The sequence below is a fragment of the Microcaecilia unicolor genome, chromosome 2, assembly GCF_901765095.1.
Source record: "Microcaecilia unicolor chromosome 2, aMicUni1.1, whole genome shotgun sequence".
NCBI lineage: Eukaryota > Metazoa > Chordata > Amphibia > Gymnophiona > Siphonopidae > Microcaecilia > Microcaecilia unicolor.
In genome coordinates this window covers 575,660,198-575,686,141 of record NC_044032.1, presented here as the reverse complement: position 1 = coordinate 575,686,141, position 25,944 = coordinate 575,660,198, and the positions used below count along the sequence as shown (strand labels likewise).

The window sequence follows — 25,944 nt, the reverse complement described above, 5'->3', positions numbered from 1 at the left end:
CTGTCGGGCATCGGCCTCCGTTCCCACTACTCTTACCCAACATTACACCTCAACAGCCATGTTGAGTTTCCATTCTTTTTCTATTTAGGTATCCCCTGTGACTATCCAGATATTTGGACTGTGAAAACCCGAGCGAATGGTACAGTTTAGGGGTGAAGAACTTTTGTGCACAAAAAAGGAGCAGGACTTGGGTTTGATTGTATGTGATAATTTTAAGTTGGCCAAACAGGTAGAAAAGGTGACGGTGAAAGCTGGATATATAGGGAGAGGAATGGCCAGCAGGAAAAAGGAAGTGATGATGCTCCTGTATAAGACTCTGGTGAGACCTCACTAAGAATATTATGTACGGTTCTGGAAACTGCATCTTCAAAAAGATATATATATATAGAATAGAATAGAGTTGATCCATAGAGTAGCTACTAAAATGGTCAGTGGTCTTTGTCATAAAGCATATGGGAACAGACAAAGATCTCAATATGTATACTTTGGAAGAAAGGTGGGAGAGGGGAGATATGATGGAGATGTTTAAATACCTACGTGACATAAATGCACAGGAGGCAAGACTGTCAATTGAAAAGAAGCTCTGAAATGAGGGGAGTTGGATGAAGGTGAAATGGGATAGATTCAGAAGTAACCTGAGGAAATACTTCTTCGCAGAAAGGGTGGTGAATTTGTGGAGTGGCCTCCTGGTGGAGGTGGTGAAGATGAAAATTGTATCTGAATTCAAGAATGCTTATGACAAGTACATAAAATATGTAAAAGACTGGAAGGGAGAGTAGATGGCATGAATGGGCAGACTGGATGGGCCATATGGTCTTCATCTGCTTTCATTTTTCTATGTTTCATTGAAGCACAGGTGAAAACATCCTAGATCAGTTCTGATTTTCTTAATCCACAAGGAAAGAGAATTCAAAGAGTAATTTCAAAATGTCAAGGGAGAAAGGCCAAAGTTCAGTCCCTAGCTTCTGGACCCTTATCCCCTCATTCTATAATCTTGGCACCTAAATATAAGCAAAACCCAAAGATGGCAGGCCGAGGCAGAAGTTGGTGAACTGTAACAACTTTATTGGAAAAGGACCCAACATGGCCCGTTAGAAATTCTGAGCTGTGGAAGATTGAGGCTTTGTACTCCTCCCATTTTTGGACACAGTATCTCAGTTATTAGTAAATTGTCTTTTGGGATAGACCACCATGGTTTTGAGAGAAGGAGTAACCTGGGCCAGAAAGATAGAGAGCAGGAAGGAAGGTGAGAAAAAGAAAAGGAAGTCCAACAAGAAAAGGGAAAGCTGGCCTTCTACAACAACAAGACTGGCTCAGCAGACTGAACACTACCTCTCCTACCCTTCACAAAATCAACAGAGGCTTGACATCCCCAATACAACATCACCCAATTCCCACAAAAACATTACTACTGGTTTCCCCCACTCTTCATCTGCTTTCATTCTGCAGTGTTCCCCCTTCTGCTCACTGTCTCTTCCCAGTCAGCCTTCCTCTTGCTTTCTCCCCAAACTGAACACCTCACACCACACACCTCTTACCCCACACCCAAACAACTTTACTCCCCTCTCTCTCTCCCTGCCCCCACCCTTGCCTGACACCTACCAGCAAAATCTTGTCAGTCCACTTTTCCCCTTCACACTGTGTCCAGTGGCATCTCCTTCTTCTTACCCTGCTACCCACTTGTCCCACACTCTGCTCTTTCCTGCTCTCCTGCCTCTCTGTTACCCTGACTCAGTTCTTCATTCTCCACTCAATATCACTATCACCTTCCCCCATTAATCCTGTTCTTTTCTGCACTCCTTACTCAGCAGTTTTTCTTTCTCTGCCTCCCATTTCATTCCTGGCTTCCAGTCCCTTATCCCATACTCCTCTCTCTTTTCCCTCATGGAAGAGAAGAGGGCTGACATTGTGCCTTTGGTGAAAGAAAGAGGAAATGCCTGTCTGCTGGGAGGAGGGGATGAGGAAGGATAGAAAGGACCCAACTCTACTTCTTACTCCTTCCTCCCAACAGGTAGGCTGAATCCCCACTCTCTTTTTCCCCTCACACGTGCTACCAGTTCAGCTAGGACTGTCCTCTGCTCACTATCTCTTCCTGGAACATTGATGTACCATTCCTCCTCTCATGCTCTAACCCTGCCCCAAACACCCCTTCTCTAATGCTTTCTCTTGCCCCTACCATCTTCTTATGGTCTCCTTTTGCCCCCACCATCCTCATCTCAAATCTCCTCCTACCACCAGCTTTCTACTCTATTCTCTGTCTTCCTGCCCCCATCCCCTTCTTCTCACTTGCCACTTGCCCCCAACCACTCCTCCTCTTGCTCTGTTCCCAGATTCAGCACCTCACCCCACATTCCTCTCTCTTTTTCTGACTCATGTTCCCATCTCTCTACCCCATCCTTTCTCTTTTCCCCTACTGATACCAAACTTCCCCCTCTGTGCCTCTAAACCCCCTCACGCCTTCTCTTCCCCCTTTTTCCCTGCATTCCCATTTCTGTTCCTATCTTGATGCTACACCTCTACTCTCCTTTCCTTGCCCCATCCCTTATGCCTTATCCTCCTGCCCTACAAATTCCTGTTTGTGTATCTCTGCATGTCTTAGGCCAGCACCCCCCCCCCCCCCCCCCCGTGTCTTAAATCCCATTCCTGTTGCTTCCAGTGGTGGGAGGGGGGCAAAGACTCCAGCAACAACAGTAGTAGGAATGGAGACAGAGAAGGTATGAAACCAGCACTCCTGCATGCATCTCTTGCCACCTTCCCGCATCTTCTGCAATTCATTTCCTGCAGTGGTGGAAAAAGTGCAGCCTGCCACTGTTAAGTAGGATGTTTGCTGGTGTTACCCGCTTCCTGTGGCAGATGTACCTCCAGGGGTAGATGTACCATAGCTTGAGACTTACACTATCCACCACAGTGATTTGCACCTCATGATTCACCTTCAGCCAGGCTGGAAGCTGCATAGTATATTAAATGGTTTGAGCAATTAAATCTGAGCATACAGGAAAAAAATTCTCAGCATTTTATTGTAGCTGCAGCTGAGTAGTTCTGAAAACAGGTATCTTTGAAGCAAATCTCTCTGGCATCAGTAGGCTTGTAAAATATGTGCTTTTATGAAATGGCTTGATTCCTGGAAAATACTGTGGTGGCAATTCTATAAGTGGGCGCCTCCTTATAGGCTCCTGATGGAGTGAAGTGAGCACCTATTTTATAACAGCATCTGGACACCAAGATGCCATTATAAAATACTAGCATAGCCTGGTATTGATGTGCTTTACATTTAGGCAATGCAGACCTGGTGAAACTGCAGGTAAATGTGGCAAGGATGCATATAACTTGGAACCCCACCCATGCTGCACTTACTTGTGTATCCCCTTGCAGTTACGTGCTGTAACACACACATGCCCTTACAGAATAGCACTTACGCACATAAGTGCTACTTTTTCCTACTCTTACATTTGCAAAGGGGCACATACCCATGAGCTCCTAGTTATAGAATTGCCCTTCACATAACTTTAGTGTTAACAAAATTGTATTACTTCAGAAGAAAACACAATGTAGATTATTCAGTATGTATTTTCTCTTTTTTTCCAGGTGTCCCTACCCCAAGCCCTGAGATACTGCGGCATACTCTGAACATGCTGGTGCGAGAGAGAAAAATCTACCCAACTCCTGATGGCTATTTTATTGTGACCCCACAAACATATTTCATCACCCCATCTCTCATAAGAACTAATAGTAAATGGTACCATTTAGATGAAAGGATACCTGATAGATCTCAATGTACCTCCCCACAAGCAGGAACTATAACTCCCTCCACTTCAGGCTGTATCAGGGAGAGAACGCTACCTAAAAACCACTGCGACTCTTGTCATTGTTGCAGAGAAGACATGCACAGTATGCATGCATCCACTTTACAGAGAAAATCAGCAAAAGACTGCAAGGACCCTTATTGTCCTCCCTCTATGTGCCAGGTTCCACCGACTGAAAAAAGTAAAAGTACTGTAAATTATTCTTATAAAACAGAGACCCTTACAAAGCCGAAAGACGGGGAAAAGCCATCTAAAAAATTTGGACTTAAATTATTTAGGCTAAGCTTTAAAAAGGACAAAACAAAGCAACTAGCCAATTTTTCAGCTCAATTTCCTCCTGAAGAATGGCCTTTGAGAGATGAGGACACACCTACCACTATACCTAGGGAAGTCGAAATGGAGATTATTAGACGCATTAACCCAGACTTAACTGTGGAGAATGTTGTGAGGCACACTGCACTAATGAAAAAACTTGAAGAAGAAAAAGCTCAGAGAAGCAAAGCTGGATCATCAGTTCACCATAGTGGGCGAAGCAAAAAGAGCAGGAATCACAGAAAATCTCATGGGAAATCCCGGTCACACAGCAAGACCCGGGCATCCAAAGGGGACCCATCTGATGGTTCCCATTTGGAAATACCTGGTGAAAGAGAATATGAGTTTTATGATCCCCGAACCAGGTCACCCCGGGAAGGTTGTTTTGTAATGGAACGCAAAGGAGGAGATAATTTTCTCATACATAGCAATCCTAACATGATTGAGTCTCATTTTCCTGTAACTCCAGAATGGGATGTATCTGGTGAATTGGCCAAAAGGAGAACGGAAATGCCTTTCCCTGAGCCTTCAAGGGCAAGCTCCCACTCTAAAGTTCATCGAAGTCACAGCCATACACAGGACAGAAGGTCAAGGAATGAGAGATCAAACAAAGCCAAGGAGCGATCTAGGTCAGTGGATAATTCCAAAGGACCTCTAGGTGGCGCTACTTTAAGTACACCCGAAGGTATAGCTGAAATCTGTAGCCCTGATGAAAAATCACTTAACCAGTTTTATATTGATGACAGTACCTTAAGGCCTTCCCACACTCATAGTCAACAAGGTGCTCAGATTTATAAAGAGACTTGTATTCCTGATGTAGTTGGCGGTAGTGTGGAAACCCCAAATTCTTGTAATTTAATAGAACAAAAAAATCCTGTAGAAAGTTTACCATCCTATACCGAGCTCAATTCGAGTACAAGTAAAACAGCTGATGATTATTTTCAATGCAACACCTCAAGTGAGACCATTCTTACTGCACCATCCCCATTAGGTAAGAATAAAGAGGATCATGATACACTGAAATTATCAGATGTAATAAAGAAACTGTCTCCATCTGATAGGCAGCCCCAACACATAGCTAGAGAAGCTGGGGAATGTAAAGAAGAATCACCTAAAGAGCCGAGTGGGGCAACAACTGTGTCAACTACTGGCCAAACTCCAGAGGTTATTACAAATGGACGACTAGTGCAACAACACTACAATGCAGAATCAAGCAGCCTTGATAAAAGGAAAGAAATATTCAGCAAAGATACTCTCTTTAAACCTCTGCAGAACAGTTTATCTGCGAACAGTTTCCACAGGTCTGCTGTGCCACTGCTAAAATCCCACCAAAACATACTCTCTGACACACTGCCAGTGAGTTGTGACAACTTTGAACAACCTATCACCACCTCAGTCACTCAGACTCTGCCAGTGTCACAGAGACAACAAGAGACAACTGGAAACCAGGAAGCCTCTTTTGATTATTACAATGTTTCTGACGATGACTCAGAGGAAGGAGCACACAAGAACACGGAAGAAGAAAAGAATCGGGATGATGTAGGCACAATGCAGTGGTTGCTAGAGCGGGAGAAAGAACGGGATCTGCAAAGAAAGTTTGAGAAGAACCTCACACTTCTTAACCCAAAGGAAACAGAAAATGTCAGCAACCATAGAGTCGCTCACTCTGCTCGGCTGGACAGTATGGATAGCAGTAGCATCACTGTTGACAGTGGGTTCAATTCACCACGGTAGGGCTGAAAAATTAACTTTCATTGATTTTGTTAGATCCATTTGTTAAGGTTTAATTTTTGACCTTTTGAATTACAAATTATTATTGATCCTGTTTCATTTTCAGGAAAATTCATTTTCTGAGTTTTATTGCATGTATCATATACATTAGCATGCAAAAATTCAGTAGATCTTTGTCAAGCTTGCTAATCAATTTCTAAAGTTTTTAAACGTGATTCTAAAGCTTTTCCTTGCCATGTTCAAGGGCAACTTGAAATGCGCAGCTATGTGTAATTCGGCTTTGTGTTAATGTTCTTGTCATCAGCTCTGCTGTGTTTCATTCCTTTCTGTTCAAAAATCACGTGGTAGTGCAGTTTTACTAATTTTTTAAAAGTTTATATAAATTACAGCCAAAGGCCGAGTAAGCTTGTGAGAAATATATTTAGAGAGAAAACAAATGCCATATCTCCAAAATTTGTCTTGTTCCTGTGGTAATTATTCACTGGATGAAAACAAAATCGTCCTGTTAGAAAGATAGGTTGCCCTGCATTGCTGTTCTCTAGATTCCAGCTTAATTAGTTAAAACCATATTTTGCACAGTTGCTTCTAAGAGAAAATGGTCTGGGGAAAACTTGATTCTCAGTTACTTTTGATACAATTTTGGGAACAACGTAAGCATTACAGAAAGTGTAGTACATGAGATTCTGAGACTCCCTTCTTCACACTTTGTGTGTTTTTTCTGTAATATCAAGGCATAGACATAATTATTACTGAATTCAGAAGCTCAACCACAGAATGAAACGGAGAGCCCCGTTGGGCAGATTTAAAGCTAAGTGACACTATTTAGATCCTGTGTAATTTAGAAACCAGTCACAACTAACTCACATATATTTGGAATAACTATTGATTGAGTATAAGAACAAGTGGAGGTTTTTGACCAGTGATAAGAATGGAGTCTTAAAGATGCGGGCACTGAGTACATTATTTGTTCTGCGGCCATGCTGAGACTACTGAGGTCTTTTTCTCCACTTTACTAACTTGGTATCACGAGTAAAGGCAATGGTTTATGGTGATCAAGTTAGATTTTAGTATTTCAGCTTATTAACAGTAAGTTCCAGCATTTGTGGCCAGACCATAGCTCGACCACAGGTGTTTCAGCATTTGTAGGCAGACCATAACTCGACCACCTGCCTTCTTTGCTTTCAGTTGCACAAACGAACTCAGATGCGCTATATAAATGATAAGTAGTAGTAGATGTACAGAAAGGCTCAAACCATGAACATTTTTTGGAGCCTGATCTGTTTCGTCAGCGTTGGCATCAGTAATGGCATCGACACATCTTTGGACATTCAGTGTGTCGATCCCTATGGCTGCACCACATCTATCAGATGTGGGGCATGGATGTGCATCAAGTGGGTCTCCACCTATCTAGATGCTGTCCACAGTGCACGGCCCCTGGGACCAGTCCGCATCGGATCTGATACCATGGAGACATCAGGATTTGTCGTCCTCCTAGTCGGCGCTGAAGAATGTTGGTACTCATCATCAAGTGCAACCTAAGAAATGTCAGCATTGATCGCCCTTAACGCTATGTGCTAGGAGCACCGGGGCACTGAGGGATCCAGTCCCTGAGAAGCTTTGGCGCCAAGAGGAGAACTGTCCCTCCATGCAGAAGGTACTGGCGCAGTGGTCTTTATGTAGCCAGGATCAACTACCTGCACCGACCCCGACAGTTCAGTAAGGTGTCTGGGATTCGACACCCCGGCTTTTCTCGACGTCGACCCTTGATGAGTGCATTTGGGCCCTCTTCCAGGACCCCCAGTGAGGTTTCTCCAGCAGAGGGCGTTGGTGTCTAGGGTGCTTGCACCAGCCATACTTCTTCCTCCTGCACCACAGAGTCTACAACCTGCGATGAGTCCTACAGCCCCGGTGCCACATGCAGTACCAGCGTTGACAGCAGCCTGTGCTGAAAACCCCCTCAACATTGCTGGAAGGAGTTTTGCCTCAGTTGTGGTTGGAGCCTACACCTCAGTGCCCTTCCAGGCAGGGATGTGTTCCCTTCTATTCGAGGCAGGCTTGGTGTCAGCCCTCTCATGAGGAGCTTTTTGCTGACACTAATGAAGAGCATTCATGGATGCTGGATGAGGACCCTAGGTACTTCTTGGAGGCCTATGGTGTTCCATCTGATTCTTCCCCTTCAGAGGATAGGAGACCGTCTCCATCTGCATGCCTTTCCTTCCCTGCTTCTGTTGGGAACATGATATCGCTGGACTATGGGTCTTCTCCTAGAGATGCTGTCATGAGTGGAGGAGTGGCCTAGTGGTTAGAGTGGTGGACTTTGGTCCTGGGGAACTGGGTTTGATTCCCACTGCAGGCACAGGCAGCTCCTTGTGACTCTGGGCAAGTCACTTAACCCTCCATTGCCCAGGTACAAATAAGTACCTGTATATAATATGTAAGCCGCATTGAACCTGCTATGAGTGGGAAAGTGCAGGGTACAAATGTAAGAAAAAAAAAAAGATCCTGCTTCACCAACTTCGTGGATGGGTACGGGTGGTGAACTAAGAGCCACCTCTGTCAGTCCCTGTCTTCCCAGGCAGATTGATATTCGGCATTGGATCCAGTGTTCCCTAGGCTTTGACAGTCTTCAATAGCTTCATTTTCCCTGCTGTTAGCATCCGTACTGATGAGCACCAGGTGTTCCAGAGACCTTGCTTCTATGCCCTCAGGCAGAGAAGCTCAAACCCTGGACTTTTTTGGGCAGCAGATGTCTCAGGCCTCAATGCTTGTCTACCACATTTGGGCAGCACTTGGTGCGCAGTCTGCCTGCTTTGGTTGATTCTCTCCCACCGGAGCAGGCTGACTCACTTCACCAGCTGGCCAAACGGCACATGGTGTGTCGTAAGTTTCTAACCAGCGGCACTTCTGATACCCCTGATGTGGCATCCAGGCCCTCTGTACAGCCTGCAGAGATGTACAGACTCTCCTGGCTACCTGTCTCTGACTTGGCACCACCAGTCCAGCAGAGGTTAGCGCTTGCTGTGTACTGAGGGACAGTCTTTTTGGAGAAAAGTGGGATGAGGTCTGTGACCGCCTCAGATTGCATTCTGATATCATCGTTCCTCCCTCCCGTTGGACACATTCCGTACCCTCCTCCTAAAGGAGGGTTTTGGGCAAATCAAATCTTTTCGCCAACCGCTACAACCGCAGCCCCAATACACTTGTTCTCATCAATGGTGTGAGCCTTGAGCCACTAGCCCTCCAGTCAAAGCTGAGGCCAAACTTTTCCTGGCTCCAACACAGTATAGCCACTGTTCATGTGACTGTTCTGGGTGACCTGCTGGTAGGAACAAGACAGAGTTTTTTCCAGAAAAGTTGTCCCTTTCTACCTCTGACCAGTGGGTTCTCCACCTAGTCCATCATGGTTACGCCCTGCATTGGTGTCCAGAACCTCCAGCTTGTCCTATGAGAGTGTCTTCCTATACCTTTAGCAGGTTCTTACAGAGGAACTTTCCATTCTTACAGAGGAACTTTCCGCCCTTCCAAGAGCCCATGTAGTCGAGCAAGGCGAGACTGGCAGGGATTCTATTCCACCTCCTTCCTTGTGACCCAAGCACAAGAGCAGCAGGGTCCATCTGTACAAAATACCTGATCAATGGAAAGTTCACAATGGTTTTCCAGGGCACTCTACTCCTGATGATTCGGGTACCAGATTAGGTATGCTCTTTGCTCTTAAAAGACACCTACACTCATCTCCCGATACTTCCAAGCACCGGAGGTATCTTTGATTTTACCTAGGAATGCTTCATTTCCAGTCCCACGTGTTGCCGTTTGGCATCGTGTCATCTCCCAGAGTTTCACTGAGTGTCTTGCAGTGGTCGCAGCATCGCTATGCAGATTGGGAATCCATGTGTTCCTTTATCTGGGTGATTGGCTGGTGATGAGCACATCCAAGAACTGTGCTTCAGAGTCCATTGGACGAGCTACTCAGGTGCTAGACTTACTAGGGTTCATTTTTGCCTTCCCCTTGTGTGCTCCCAGTCTGGTGATTGGAGTTCATTGGGACCCTACTAGATATACAGCAGGCATGGTCCTTTCTCCCTGTGCCAGTGGCATACATTCTAGTTGTCCTTGTCACTTGGACTCAAGCCTGCCAGCAAGTCATAGCTCAACAGCCGCTGTGGTTTCTAGGCCTTATGGCCTCTGCTATCCATATCACTCACTTTACACTTTACCTGACTGCTGCTCAGTGGATGCTAGCCTCCCAGTGGTGTCCAGCCTCCGTGGATCTAGCAGATTTTGTCCTAGTGACACCACACTTGGTTCAGTCCCTCCTCTGGTGACCAATTTGATCCAGTTTTACTATTGTTCTCCCATCCCACATTCTTCAGCCCCAGAGGTTGCTGATGATTGCTGCTTCCAACCTGGCCTGGGGAGCTCAGTTCAATGGGCTTCTCTCTTAATGTGCTTGATTACCTCCAGAGCCAGATCCTCAAATTATCCTTCTGGAGCTGCAGGCGATTTAGACTCTCTAAAGCTTTTCATGGATCAACTGCTCAACTGACTTGTACACGTTCAAATGGACAATCAGGTTGCCAGGTATTGCTCCCACAAGCAAGGGGAGTCCTGGAACTTCCCTTTGGTTCAGCGGGCCATTCAGCTGTGGCAATGGGCTGTCCAGAAAGGAATTGTTCTCCAAGCCCCATGCCTGGTGGGCACCTTGCACTGCCTGGCCGACACACTGAGTAGGGTAATGCAACTATACGAGTGGTCACTTGATCTGGGCGTTGCCCGAGAGCTTTTCCAGACATGGGACACTCCCTTGGTTGCTCTCTTTGCCACTCCATACAGTTGCAAAGCCCCTCAGTACTGTTCCTGGCTAGCGGCCTATGACAGATTAATGTTGGATAACTTCCTCTTTCATTAGGGAATTGAGTTTCTGCATGCGCATCCTCCCATTCCTCTTAGGAGGCAAAACCAGGGAGCCATGATTCTGATCGCCCATCCAAGCTCAGCAGATCTGGTTCCTGATTCTGGAGTTGTCCTCTGAAGAACCGTGATTATTGAAGTGTTTTCCAACCCTCAAACCGCAGAACGGGGGATTCTTTTGCCATCCCAACCCCCATCTATGGCCTGCATGGCCTTGATATTGACTTTGCTTCCTTGTTTCTTTCTGGGATTGTTTCCAGAGTCTTTCTGGTTTTCCAAAAGTGAATCCACTGAGATGTGTTCTTCTGTCAAATGGGGGAGGTTTGCCATCTGGTGTGGGGGCAAGGCCATAGATCCTCTTTCTTGTCCTACACAGTCTTCTCCGAGTCTGATCTCAAGACCATCTCTGTAAGAGATGCAACTTTGTGCATTTCCTTCTCACCAGTGGAAGGTCAGCCCATCTCTGGTCGGCCTCTAGTTGTTCTCTTCATGAGCAATTTGCTTTTGTCAGTGCCTCCTATCAAACCTCCGCCTGTGTCATGGGACTTCAACGTTGTCCTAACCCTCTGATCAAAGCTCATTTTAAGCCACTTCATTTCTGTCATCTGAAGTACTTGACCTGGAAGGTCTGCTTTGGTGGATGTTACTTTAGCTTGCAGAATGAATGATCTTCAAGCCCTATTAATGGATCCACCTTACACGAAATTTCATCACAACCAGATGCTTCTCCGCACGCACCCTGAGTTCCTCCTTACGGTTTTATCAGAGTTCCATCTGCATCAGTCTCTCGTCCTTCCAATATTCTTTCCCAGACCTCATATCTCATCCTGGAGAATGTACACTACCCACCTTGGACTGTGAGCAGTGGCTTTTTCATTTCAGCAGACTGGGCCCTACAGACAGTCCTTCCAGCTTTTTGTTTCTTTTGATCCCAACAGGATAGGGGTCGCCATTGGGCAACTCATCATTTCTACTTCACTGGCAGATTACATTTCTTTCACTTATATTTATAAATGATTTAGAGATGGGAGTAACTAGCGAGGTAATTAAATTTGCTGATGACACAAAGTTATTCAAAGTCGTTAACTCGCGACAGGATTGTGAAAAATTACAGAAGGACCTTACGAGACTGGGAGACTGGGCGGCTAAATGGCAGATGACGTTTAATGTGAGCAAGTGCAAGGTGATGCATGTGGGAAAAAAGAACCTGAATTATAGATACATCATGCAAGATTCCACGTTAGGAGTTATGGACCAAGAAAGGGATCTGGGTGTCGTCGTCGATAATACACTGAAACCTTCTGCTCAGTGTGCTGCTGCGGCTAGGAAAGCGAATAGAATGTTGGGTATTATTAGGAAAGGTATGGAAAACAGGTGTGAGGATGTTATAATGCCGTTGTATTGCTCCATGGTGCGACCGCACCTTGAGTATTGTGTTCAGTTCTGGTCGCCGCGTCTCAAGAAAGATATAGTAGAATTGGAAAAGGTGCAGCAAAGGGCGACTAAAATGATAGCGGGGATGGGACGACTTCCCTTTGAAGAAAGACTAAGGAGGCTAGGGCTCTTCAGCTTGGAGAAGAGACGGCTGAGGGGAGACATGATAGAGGTATATAAAATAATGAGTGGAGTGGAACAGGTGGATGTGAAGCGTCTGTTCACGCTTTCCAAAAATACTAGGACTAGGGGGCATGCAATGAAACTACAGTGTAGTAAATTTAAAACAAATCAGAGAAAATGTTTCTTCACCCAACGCATAATTAAACTCTGGAATTGGTTGCCGGAGAACGTGGTGAAGGCGGTTAACTTAGCAGAGTTTAAAAGGGGGTTAGACGGTTTCCTAAAGAACAAGTCCATAAACCACTACTAAATGGACTTGGGAAAAATCCACAATTCCAGGAATAACATGTGTAGAATGTTTGTACGTTTGGGAAGCTTGCCAGGTGCCATTGGCCTGGATTGGCCGCTGTCGTGGACAGGATGCTGGGATCGATGGACCCTTGGTCTTTTCCCAGTGTGGCATTACTTATGTACTTATGCCCAGACTGGGCTCACTCTTGACGGTCATGTCAAGGCTCCTCATGTCAGCTCCATGGCGGTGTCGATAAACCATTTGAAGTCTGCCTCACTTTGAGAGATCTGCAAGACTGCAACATGGTCTTCAGCCCACACATTCACATATTATTACTGCCTAGATCATGATGCCCAACGCGATAGTCGGTTTGGACAGTCAGTTCTGCAGACTTAGTTTAGGCTCTGGAATCCAACTTCACCCTCCTAGGCCCGTTTTGTTCTGTTCCAGGCCACACTATCAGGAAGTATACAATTTCAGTTTAATTCATATTTTGAACTCGCCATTGCGAGTTCCACTGGACCTCCTGTTGTGTTTAGTGAGCCTGGTAGCTATGGATTCCCACATGTGAGAATATGGCCTGCTTGTCCTCGGAGAAAGTGAAGATACTTACCTGTAGCAGGGATTGTTTGAGGACAGCAAGCCATTCATTCTCACATTCCCTCCCACTTCCCCTTGGAGTTGTCTTATATGCTGATAGCTTTCTGTGTACTGATGGTCCTGCTCTATCACGGCAGGTGGGAAGGCACTCGCACATGTGCAGTGGGGGCACTAGCGCATGCTCTTAAAGTCATATATGCTTTTTAAAAGTGCTCCACAACGGGCGACGTGGATGACGTCACCCATATGTGAGAATGAATGGCCTGCTGTCCTCGGAGAATCCCTGAACACCCTAATGCTTACGTATCTCTGCAGCCTCCTCTGGCCAGCGTCAGCCTTGCAGAACTTGTTGACAGCATGGTTCAAACCACAAGATTAAAACTAACATCCAAGAAAGGAAGATGAGAAATAAGTACATGCTCCTGCAAGCCAGTAGAAAGGAAAGAGGCTCAGGAATTGATAGGGCATAATGGGCATGAAATGAAATCAATAAGGGACTGCAATAAAATCAAGTCCTTAATCATGAAGGTTTAAGTAAACTAAGCAGATATGAACTGAAAAGCTATGCAGCTTTCTTCTTAGACTTAATATTACCTTGGGACACAAACCCCCGGATTCTATATATGGTTCCTAGATTCCATGCGGAGATACGTGCGTATCGTAATTGGTAGAACAAGGTAATCAGCATTTTTAACAGCACTTAACAAGCAATAATGAGCACTAATTGGCAGTAATTACAATTTATGCACAGAAATCACTAACCGTATTCTATGAACTGCGCCTAAATTGCAAAGCGAGCAGTTCAAAATGTGCATAGCTTAAAAGGAGCATGTTTATGGGCGTATTTATGGGCATTTCGTGGGTGCTCCAAAATTTCCACGTGTAATTACAAACTACGGGCCAGTACACTTAAATCTACATGCATGGATTGACACCAGGTTTTTATTGGCATAAATGAACACGTGTGTAGATTGAGGTGCTATGTTATCGACTAAGCGTTTTCTATATATCGCTCCTAAATTTTATAGAATACGCCTAGTTTCGCATGGATGTTTTAGGCGCCATATATAGAATCTGGCCTAAAGTGGTTTACATTATGAATACCAAAGTGCAAAATGCAACATAGGAGCTCTCTTACTAACATGTAGTAAAGTTTTACACTTCCCATGTGGTAAATGTATAAATTAACACATGACAAGTGCAAAACCTGTGTGCTAACAGTATGGGGCATTTCCAGAATGTTTCCATAAGTTATTTATTTATTTACCGTACAGAAAAGCTCTTTACCACACAGTAAGTATACTGACAGTTATCAGCACCGATGACGGTGTGCTGAAAGTAATGGCACACTAACTGCAATGCATAGTCCATGGCCATGCCCATTCCTCGCTCATTTCTCACCCCGTAACAGGCTTTGCAGTCAGTCTGCGAATTAGCATGCCCTATCATGCCAGTACAGTAATGGATGTGCGTTGACAGATGCTATGTGCTCGTTCATGATCTACCTACTTAGCACGCTTCAGTAAAAGAGCCCCTTAGTATACCCTAGTCTTCTTTAGATGCACATGCTACATAGTGACCTTTCCAGATAACTAGTGGTCTAGAATTAAGTTTGAGAAGTTGCTTACCCACAACTGGAACCCTATAATCCAAGCAATTTGGAGATCACATTTAAACTAGTGAGAAGAGGGAGGATAGAACCATTATGTCAGATGCAGGCAAATTGTATTCAGCTGTTAATATTCACAAACTGGCAAAAATGCTGAAAATGAGTCATATTCACATTTAAAGCATAGCGATTCACATGGTCTTATGCATGACTATTACTGGCAACAGATAACAGAAAGCAATGTATTAAAAATGAAATGCAAATTAATTTAGGATTTGTTTTATCCAGTACAGTGCTTGCAGCTAGACTGGTTTTGATTCCTGGCCTTTAGAATTTTGGTTAATTTTATAATAAATGTTGGTGCAAGGTTGCTTAACATCTTTAAACCATTTATAAAAAAGTGAGCTCACAGTATCTATTTTTCTATATGAAAAGATATTTAATTTTATTGGAATTGTTTTTGGTCTGACGTTCAGCTTATGTGTGTGGCCTGGTTTATACACATGCATAAGTTAAAAGCTTGTGCAACTCAAGAAGTCCAGAAAGTAGATACTTTAGTAGGGGGAAAGGGAAATGGGACTTGATATACTGCCTTTCTGAGGTTTTTGCAACTACATTCAAAGCAGTTTACATATATTCAGGTACTTATTTTGTACCAGGGGCAATGGAGAGTTAAGTGACTTGCCTGGAGCCACAAGGAGCTGCAGTGGGAATTGAATTCAGTTCCCCAGGATCAAAGTCCACTGCATTAACCATAAGGCTACTCCACCACTAGCAACATTCCATGTAGAAGCCTGCCCTTGCAGATCAGCAACGCGGCCGCGCAGGCTTCTGTTTCTGTGAGTCTGACGTCCTGCAGGTAACGGACATGTGCCAAGTGGCATTTGGCACTCGAACGTCATTACCGCTAGGTCAATGGCTGGCGGTAAGGCCTCAGACCCAAAATGGACGCACAGCAATTTTCATTTTGCCGCAAATCCATTTTCGGCAAAAAATGTAAAAAGGCCTTTTTATAGACACACTAAAAATGGATTGGTGCGCACCCAAAACCCGCGCCTACACTACCGCAAGCCATTTTTCAGCGCCTTTGTAAAAGGACCCCATAATGCGTATTTGGAAGGGGGCATACACAAGGGCAGAGCATGGACAGGGCTCCCACTTACGCAAGTAACCGTACAGCATAATATAAGTTATGCATGTTCCTGCCACATTTAGGTGCCCGCACTTTAGGCCAGCTCTATGATTGGTGTAATTGCAGCACCTAAATGTAAGGCATGTCGATACTGGTTACACTACTGTGCTATTATGAAACCTAGGTGCCCAGATTCCATTACAGAATGGGTTCCTACTGTGTAGCCTCAAGGTGCCTAAATGGAGGTGCCCACTTATGGAATTGCCTCCTCAGCACAGATTCCCAGTTGGTAATGGAGTGTACAAGTAGCCTAATGGTTAGTGAAGTGGCCTGAGAACCAAGGTAACTGGGTTTAATTCCTACTGCAGCTCCTTGTGACTCTGGGCAAGTCTCTTAACCCTCCATTTCCCCAGATACAAAGTAAGTACCTGTATATAATATGTAAACCACTTTGTTTGTAACCACAGAAAAGGGGTATATCAAATCCCATCCCTTTTCCCTTAAGTGAAAGCTGCATTTACAGTTGCAATGTAAAATCCTTGAGACAGGTGCATGGTGATCCTATTGGAATTTCTTACAGTCTAAAAATATCAAAATACCCCCTTTAGTTGAATTGCTTCATTTCTTTTATTTTTAAGCCTACTAAGAATAATTATATATTCAGTATAAATTAGCTTGTTTGGTTTTTAAATCTGTCTATGGTCAGAACTCGAAGGAAGTAACCAGATTACTTGCTATTCCTGCTTATAGACATAACTCTCATTTTTCACAAACTTTAAAAATAGGTTATCCATCTCTGAGAAATATTTGATTAAAGTCTTTTTATGATCATTCGTTTTCCTATCAAGGTGCTAGGACTTGGGAGTATCCTACCTCGAGAATTAAGACAAATTCCATCTTGTTTGTGTTTCAGAAAAGTTTTTAAAACATATTTGTTTGCAGAAAAGAACTAATTATGATCTTTGTAGTTAATTGTACATCCATCAGACAGTGAGGCTTACTTGACTGTAATCCGCTACAAATCCTATTTGGAATGTGGGCGGAATACAAAACATGCATAGAATAGAATATGGATATGTTCATATTTTTTACACTTTTTGAAGGCATAAAAAAGTCATCTGTATACAATCGGCCTCTCCAGTCTCCCGCCAGTTCACCTCTGACAGACATCTCTCATTGGTCTGCTCCACTGATCTACAAAGGTCAAACACATACAGGGAGCCTCCTTCATCTAACTTAATTTGTTGTGGGGCTTTGCACAATGCAATTAGCGAATACTTGGCGTAAGGAAATTGGGGGCACAGTAACTGAGGAAGAATTAGGGAAGGCCTTTGGAGAGCTTTGCAAGGTCACACCAAACGCTGCTTTACAGGAGATACAATTTCGCATTCTGCATAGGGTTCACATCTCTAGGGCAAAATGGAAAGCACTAGGGTTGTTTCCCGATGATCTATGTGTGAAATGTAGAGCGCATGTGGGAACGCTATTGCACTCCTTTATGGAATACCCTAAGCTGCCTGAGCTTTGGCGGGGTGCCCTTAAACATATAGAACGCTTGGTGCAGGACGATTTTGAATGGACCTATTCAGTTACATATATGGGCAGCTCGATGAATCTGAGAGAGCAGGGGCTGAGTGAGGCCCAATGTAAGTTCATAATAGTGGCCACCATACTGGTCAAAAAGTGTATTCTGATGTCATGGATAGATAATGCTCCTCCCCAGCTCAAAGTATGGATGGGCCTGATGAGAGAAATGGCTAGCTAGGTAATGAAGACAATACTCCATGCATCTCCAGGATTGAGACAATACCGAATGCTATGGGGTAGAATCCCTGAGGCTGAAACATTGTTGTTAGACCCCTCGTCTGATAATAATTGAAGTATGAATGATGCTAAGCTAAAATCCTGGAGAGAGGAGAAGTGAGCGGAATCTCCAAGAGGAAGTCAGAGAGAATAGGTTTGGCTGGTTATTGGCAGTGGACAACAGGGGGGGGGGGGGGGGGGGGGGATGGGAGGGGTGGGAAGTTTAACTATAACCAAAAAGTCAAAGGTGTCTTACATAACTATAAGCCATAGGCGTTAAGTCTAGTCTGTGGTAAACATGTCTAGAGGCTTTTCATTTTTGTGTATTGTTGTACCAGCGGAAGTCCCCTTGATGGGACACGAATTTGTACTATATCTTGTTATTACTATGCACCAATGACGTAATAAAGATACTTTAAAAAAAAAAAAAAAAACAATCTGCCTTATTTTCGAAAGTGATGGGCACCCGTATTTCGACCCAAATCGGGAGATGGGCGCCCATCTCGCAAAGGCGCCCAAATCGGTATAATCGAAAGCCGATTTTGGGCATCTTCAACTGCACTCCATCGCAGGAACAAACAAAGTTGACGGGGGCGTGGTGAAGGCGGGGCTGGGGCGTGTTTATCAGCCGAGGATCGAAAAAAGAAAGGCGTTTTTACCGCGAATTTGGGTCACTTTTTTTGGACCTTTTTTTCACGAACAAGTCCCAAAAAAGTGCCCTAAATGACCAGATGACCACCGGAGGGAATCGGGGATGACCACCCCTGACTCCCCCAGTGGTCACTAACCCTCTCCCACCAAAAAAAAAAAAGAACTTTAAGAACTTTTTTTTCCAGCCTATATGCCAGCCTCAAATGCCATACCCAGCTCCATCACAGCAGTATGCAGGTCCCTGGAGCAGTTGTTAGTGGGTGCAGTGGACTTCACCCAGGTGGACCCAGGCCCATCCCCCCCCCCCCCCCACCTGTTACACTTGTGGTGGTTAATGGGAGCGCTCCAAGCCGCCCCCAAAACCCACTGTACCGACATCTAGGTGCCCCCCTTCAGCCATAAATGCTATGGTAATGGTGTAGAGTTGTGGGCAGTCAGTTTTGCGGGGATTTGGGGGGCTCAGCACCCAAGGGAAGGGAGCTATGGACTTGGGAGGTATGTAACTTTTTTTTTTTTTACTTGTTACAAGGGCCCCCTAGGGTGCCCGGTTGGTGTCCTGGCATGTGAGGGGGACCAGTGCACTATGAATCCTGGCCCCTCCCACAACCAAATGCCTTGGATTTGTTCGTTTTTGAGCTGGGCGCCTTTGGTTTATATTATCACTGAAAAACGTAACTGCCCAGCTCAAATCCGCACAAATCTGATGCATTTGCCCGGCACAAACCGTATTATTGAAAAAAAAGATGGACGCCCATTTTTTTGAAAAATACGGTCTGTCCCGCCCATTCACGTACCCGTTCTCGAAGATAGACGCCCATGGAGATGGGCGTTCGCGTTCGATTATGCCCCTCAATGTAATCCTGTATTTGTGTACAGTTTGTGGGGTTTCGTTTTGTTTTTGTTTGTTTTTTAATAAAAGTCTTTCTAAAAAGAGAGTTTCATTCACCAACTGGTTGCCAAGCCGGAAAGACCAATGAGTTTCAGCCTGGCTTACTTTTAACGGAGCTCTGATTGCTGCTGGGTAAGTCTGGAATTTATTAGTGGCAGAAAAGCAATGATCCTGGAAAGCCCTGTCTATTTTAGGAAATATGGAACTTAATGCTATCAGACTGCCCTGCTGCTGCATAAAATGGATACTTCAGCAGCAAGAGCGTACATTGAAGTTATGCAACTGACACTCTTAATATAAGGAAATGGAGAGATTAAAAAAAGATCATAGAAAGGTGAAAGAAATATGCTTTCAATATATATGTGAAGAACTCCAAGACTGAGTAGTTAGCTTAATCCCTAAGGAAGTAATTGATTAAGAAGCCACCTAAAGTTAGGCAGCAATAACATGCTTAAATGCTGGTATTCTGGTAATTTATGTGCATGTGTTGACACATACAGGTGTAACGATAAGCATATTGGCTAAGGGCTATTCTGTAAGAAGGTGTATATGTGCTATAGTGTATAGTAGTGCTATCCAATTCACGATTCAAATTGATTTGTCAATTCATTTTGGACGAATCGATTCGAATCAATTTGTTTTGGAAAAAAATTGGGAGTTCTGATCAGGGATTTCCCCACCCCCCTCCCACATGCTGTCACCCAAGCTGCCATCGCTGCTTCCCTCCCTTTTTCCGTCACACTGTCACCCAAGCCACTGCAGCTGCCCAAGGTCTCTCTGTTGTTAGCACAGGGAAGAAAGTCTTTCTATTGGCGCACAGCTGGAACAGGAACTGTCATCAGGGGGCGGGACTGGCAGCCGAGCCAAGCAAGCCAAGTAAGGAGGTTTAATAGACAGGAGTGGAAGTGAGCCACCTATCTAGTCTACTGTAAGCAAGTGAGCCAATTTGGTTAATCTGTGTGTCCACTCCCCTGTGCAGCTGTCATTGCTCAAAACAAAGCAAGCAAACCTATGAGCTGCTGCTTCCACGTTGTCGTTCTTTATTGTTGGTTCACATCTGTAACAAGTCTAAAGCTGTTTCAGTTGGATAGGCAGTTCCTTAGGTGGAGGAGAAAAGAAATAACAATTGAATATCACTAAAACAGCTTCACAAATTATTGTAGCTGGTAGAAATAACAATTATAAACTCTGTAATTTGTGCCCATCTTTCTTCACTGTTCTTCTATACAGTACAGATGACCAGATTTCAGTGAGGATATCCTGTTTCCTGATGGGCTTATTTTAACTGTTGTAATCTGCCTTGGGAAGCCTGGTGTTATATAGATGATGGAATATATTGAAATTAAATGGAAGAAGAATTAAACTCTCCTTTCATTGGGGCACATGGAATCACATCTTCATCTGTTTTGTAGACGTTTACCTTTTAGATACACAATTGGATTATTTTGTTTTAAACCTGTTTCAGGAGCAGGCAACCCATTGGTTTAGCTTTGAGCAGCAGCAACAAAATCACAAAGAAAGGTGCACCTGCCTAACGTGACTATGATCGTGCCCAAAAACTCGTTTATGTTTTGCAGGCTTTTGAGGAAGCCACAACAAATTGCATCTGAAGAACAGTATGTTTCTGTGTACGCCAGCCACCTCTGTGCCCTCAGAAAGAATTTTTTCTGCTTCTGGACAAATTATAGCTGCAAGACGCAGTTGTCTGAAGCCAGCCAAAGTGGACAAAATGATTTTTCTTAAAACTGGAAGATGTAGGACTTGACCAAACTTCACTTTTCACATGATGTAACACTGCATGGCGTGCTCACACTAAAGTTTTCCTTTGTTCAATTGCTGCTGCCTGTTTTTCTTTTTTTTTTTTTTTTTTACCCTGTGTGTTATAATATTAGCATGTGGGCCTCACTATTTCAATCAAGTTAAATCGAATCAAAATGAATCGAAAAACCAATTTTTTTGAAAGAATCAAATCATAATGAATCGAAACTTTTTTGACTGAATTGGACAGCACTAGTGTGTAGTTTATGGGTAGGTGTTCACATGGGTGGAGTTGGCAGAGCATGAGCGGGGGAACAGTTACACGCTCAGAATCTAGAATACCATATCTGTGCGCATGCTTTCTTGATGTATACACGAACATTTACACCAGCTCCATGACTGGTAGAAGTGTTCACACCTAGAAACGTAGACACCAAAACCATGGACATTGCATGAATAGTGCATGGTGGGTGCATGTGCACTACCAAATGAAAAACAATAGGGTGTCAAAAGTATGCAGTGAACTGCCCAGATGGTTTTTGAAAAATTATTTACCTCTCCTCGCCCTCCTTCAGTTCTGAGCTGCCTGCATCCTGTCACTTCTTATTTCCTCTGCTTGCTCTCCCAGTCTGTAACATCAGAGAAACGAGTAAAGAGTCGTCAATTCTACAAACAAAGAATTCAGAAATAGTAGCAGGGAATCTGCATGGAGGGGATTGTAGAGCTGCTGCACTTCTTCCCCACAGTAACTGTTTCCTCCTCCAGTCTATGCAACCTTTGTACACTCTTAAGGTCAGAACCAGAGGTAAATACTTCGCCTTGAGGGTAGGAACAGCCGTGGATTAATGGTCCATTTATGGTACTGAGCTATGTAGCGATGGGAAGAAGGAGATGCATGAGGAGACTGAGGCAGCTGGGAGGTGTTGGGAGAGGTAGTTAAAGGGGAGAGCACAAAAAATTGCTGGGAGGAGACTATGGAGAGATAGGAAGTGGAGGAGAACGGAAAGCTGGAAAGATAGGCACATGAATATAGAGGGAGATGATGAAGGATAAGGTGGAGAACAAAGTCCAACAGAAATTCACAAGAGCGGAGAACTCTATGGTCCCACAAGAATGCACAAACGGAAGAAAAAAGTGGGTGATGGACCACGGGTTCCGACCAGAGAGACAATCTTAAGTAGAAAAGCTTATTGATAAAAGATTCAACATAACGTTGTGTTTTGGCCACAAGGCCTGCGTCAGGAGTCTAAAAATAAATATGCATTTATAAATAAATAACAATGATGGAAACGTACAATAAATAGCACAAAAACACAATTCAAAAATTATATTAAAGATATACAAAGGTAGATGTATATATGAAACCATGTGTGGTTAAACAATAAATACTTGATAATTATGTAAATATCTCAAATGTATATATAAAATAAAATGAATATATACAGAATTATATCACAAAATATATATTGAACAATCAAAACAAATACATACATTGATAAATGGAACAGACCAGTACATGAGTCATGGGCAAACAATTGTGAAGAGCATGAGTCTAATACCACATGTAATGAATGTATTTAAAAGAAGGGTTTTAAAAAAAAATAATTGACCTTAAAATTAAAAAATAAATAAATAAAGTTAAGAAATACTGACCTTTGATTTAAAAAAATAAACGTAAGTGGACTTGAGAATTCCAAATGTAGAGTACTTCCAAATAGTCCAGGTAAAAGTGGTCTATAAAATATTCATAATGACAGTTACTAATTTGTAAATAGACAAAGGTAATGATCCAAAATAAATTCAAACAGTGTGTGTCAGATCAGGTAAAGAGAGCCAGAATAATGGACGAATGCCAGATGCAGAGAATGAGAAAGGAGATAATGGAAGGAGAAGGAGAGTGAAAGGGGCATAAAGGATAGTGAGAGGGGCATGAAGGACAGGTGAGAATAATAGGATGTGAGAGGGACATTTAGGAGAGGTGGGTACAGGGGATAGGAGAGGGCTGAGGGAAAAGAGTTAAATGGGCAGATAGATAAAAGTAAGCTGCCAAGAGATTGAGAGTCAGAGATAAGAGAAATAAATTAGTGGGAGGAGAAGAGCAAGACAAGAAGGTAAGATATATGAGGATATAAAAGAATGAGAGATGAAGACAGATGGACAAGAGAGAAGGTAAATGGAAACAAAATCTATTAACAAAGGTAAAGAAATTGTTAAAGAAGGGAGAGGAAATGAGATTAAAGAGGGACATTAGAGATAATGAGAAGGAATGGATAAATGAAAATGAAAAATAGAAAATAAAAAAAACAACCAGAAAAAATTTAAAGATAAGACAGCATTGAAAGCCCTGGACAGCATGACATTCAATGGGTGAGCCAGTGGTTGCATGGGTAGAAGGATTGCAGCCAGGTGTAGTAGCCAACAGTGATTGTATAAGCAGGAGTGAAGCCATAGGAATAAGGTGAACAGCAGCCACACATATGGAAGGAGTGAAGCTGTAGGGGAAGGGCCAATAGCAACTGTGCAGGCAGAAGTAAAGCCATAAGGGTAGTGGCTGCACAAGTGAATAGTAAAGCTATGGGGTGGGGCCAACAGCAACCGTTCAGGTAGGAGTAAGGCTGAGGGGTCACAGCCAACAATAACTGCTCAAGTGGAAGAAATGAAGCTGTGGGGACAAGGTCAACAGCAAAAGTGCAGGCAGCATTAAAGCCGTGCAGGTAGGGCCAACAGCAACAGTGCTAGCAGGATTCCTGAGGCGGAAGAGAGCTAGAAAGACTGGAACTGATGGAGAAGGGGTAGGGGAGAGATAGGCCAGGGGACTGACAGAGGACAGTGACTTCAGATGGGAGAGGTGAATTTTGGAATGAAAGAGGGCTGGATGGGAGAAATTGAACCCTAGAGGGGAAGAATGAGAGGGTGGAAAAGAGAAGTTGAGGACTGAGGGAGAGATGGAGCTCTGGGTGGTGAAAGCATATAAAAGAAAAGATGGAGCACTGGGAAACAAATTTTTTTGGTGGGGAAGGGGGGGTATGAAAGTGAATGTAGAGATGAAATCACTAGTAAGAGAGGAAAGAGGATGTGCTAAAATTGAGGAAGAGAAGGTGAGCTGGGAGATGAGGTGAGGAGTTCACTGGAAAGAAAACGGAGAAATGGAAGGAAGACAAGAGTTAGAAGAGTGAGAAGTGAAAGATCTGGTGAAGGATGCAGAGGAAGGAGAGGAATGAAGAGGTGATGATGAAGAGAAGGAGGCAGAGAAGAGAAAAAATATGGCAAATAGTTACCCCTGGGGGAATTCTGCACAAATAAAAATTCTACACAAAACTTTTGAAAATTCTATTGTTTTTTAAAAATTTTGAATCTTTTATTTATAATATTTTTGTGTGGAATTACCCCATCAGGCTTGGGTCTTTTTTGCATCCCAGTCCTGACACCTCCAGTTTTCTTCTTGCTCAGGTTTACCCCATCCCCATCCCACAGCACTTACTCCCCAACCACCTTAACCCTCTCCCCTAGACTTGATCTTCCTCTCCCTGCCCCTTGGCATGTTCACTGCTTAGTATTCTCTGCCCCCTCTCCATCCAGGGTGGACATTCCCCTAGCTTGCTGTCTCTGCCCATCCTCCATTAAGACTCCCCAGTTCCCCTCCTCCCCTCTCTTGCTGTTATCCCTACCCTAGACACACACATCTCCATAGCACTCTCTGTTCCCCTACCCCACCACCCCATTATAGAAGCACCCATATCTCTCTTTCTCACACCTCTACCAGCACACATAACTCCTAGCTCTCTTTCTAAAACAGTACTTTCCTTTGTACACTTCCATTGCAATTTCTCATTCCTCCCCACTTCACACAGACACCCCATCATAGCTCTCTCTCAATTCCCTGCCCACCCCACCATATCTCTCTCTCACACCCACTCAGTACTCACAGAGCATTAACTCTCTCAATCCTCCCCCCCCCCCCCACACACACACATCATACAGCCTCTTTCTGAATCACACTGTACACTTACCTAGTTTTCTCTCTCTCCTCCCCATCAGCACACCTCCCCAGCTTGCACCCACCTTCCTAGCTATCTCTCTTTCTGACCCTCCCCCAATCTCTTTCCCCTTCTACTGCACTTCACACAGCATCCCCCTTGGGACCGTATCTCCTAGCCCCAGCTTGCCCTCCTCTTTCACCTCTCTTCCTGTGTGGCACCTCTGATGTACCCTTTTACTCCAACCCTCCTCCGTCCTCCTTCCACTTGTTTATATCAACAGCCCAATGTGATTTACAAAACATAAGAATAAAACAATGGTGTTTTATTGTGTATCTGGATTTTCAGAAGGCATTTGTCAAAGTACCTCATGAAAGACTCCAGAAGAAATTGGAGAGTCATTGGTTAGGAGGTACTGGCCTATTGTGAATGAAAAAGCGGTTAAAAGATTGAAAACAGAGAGTAGGCTTAAAGGCTCAGTATTCTCAATGGAGAAGGGTAGTTAGTGGGGTTCCCCAGGGGTCTGTGCTGGGACCGCTGCTTTTTAACATATTTATAAATGACCTAGAGATGGGAGTAACTAGTGAGGTAATTAAATTTGCTGATGACACAAAGTTATTCAAAGTGGTTAAATCGCGGGAGCATTGTGAAAAATTACAAGAGGATCTTACGAGACTGGGCATCTAAATGGCAGATGACGTTTAATGTGAGCAAGTGCAAAGTGATGCATGTGGGAAAGAGGAACCCGAATTATAGCTACGTCATGCAAGGTTCCACATTAGGAGTCACAGGCCAAGAAAGGGATCTAGGTGTTGCCATTGATGATACGTTGAAACCTTCTGCTCAGTGTGCTGCTGCAGCTAAGACAGCAAATAGAATGTTAGGTATTATTAGGAAAGGAATGGAAAAGAAAAATAAGGAC

At 43.9% G+C, this 25,944-nt stretch overlaps 1 protein-coding gene across 2 annotated transcripts in view; it reads left to right on the top strand.

The window, feature by feature from the left end:
- STOX2 (storkhead box 2) overlaps positions 1-25,944 on the top strand; it is a 456,320-nt gene that overhangs the window by 398,132 nt on the left and 32,244 nt on the right. For both annotated transcript variants that reach the window (XM_030191511.1, XM_030191510.1), the window contains exon 3: positions 3,586-5,845. In XM_030191511.1, coding sequence (XP_030047371.1) covers positions 3,586-5,845 — 2,260 coding nt within the window. The remainder of the gene's footprint in view (positions 1-3,585; positions 5,846-25,944) is intronic.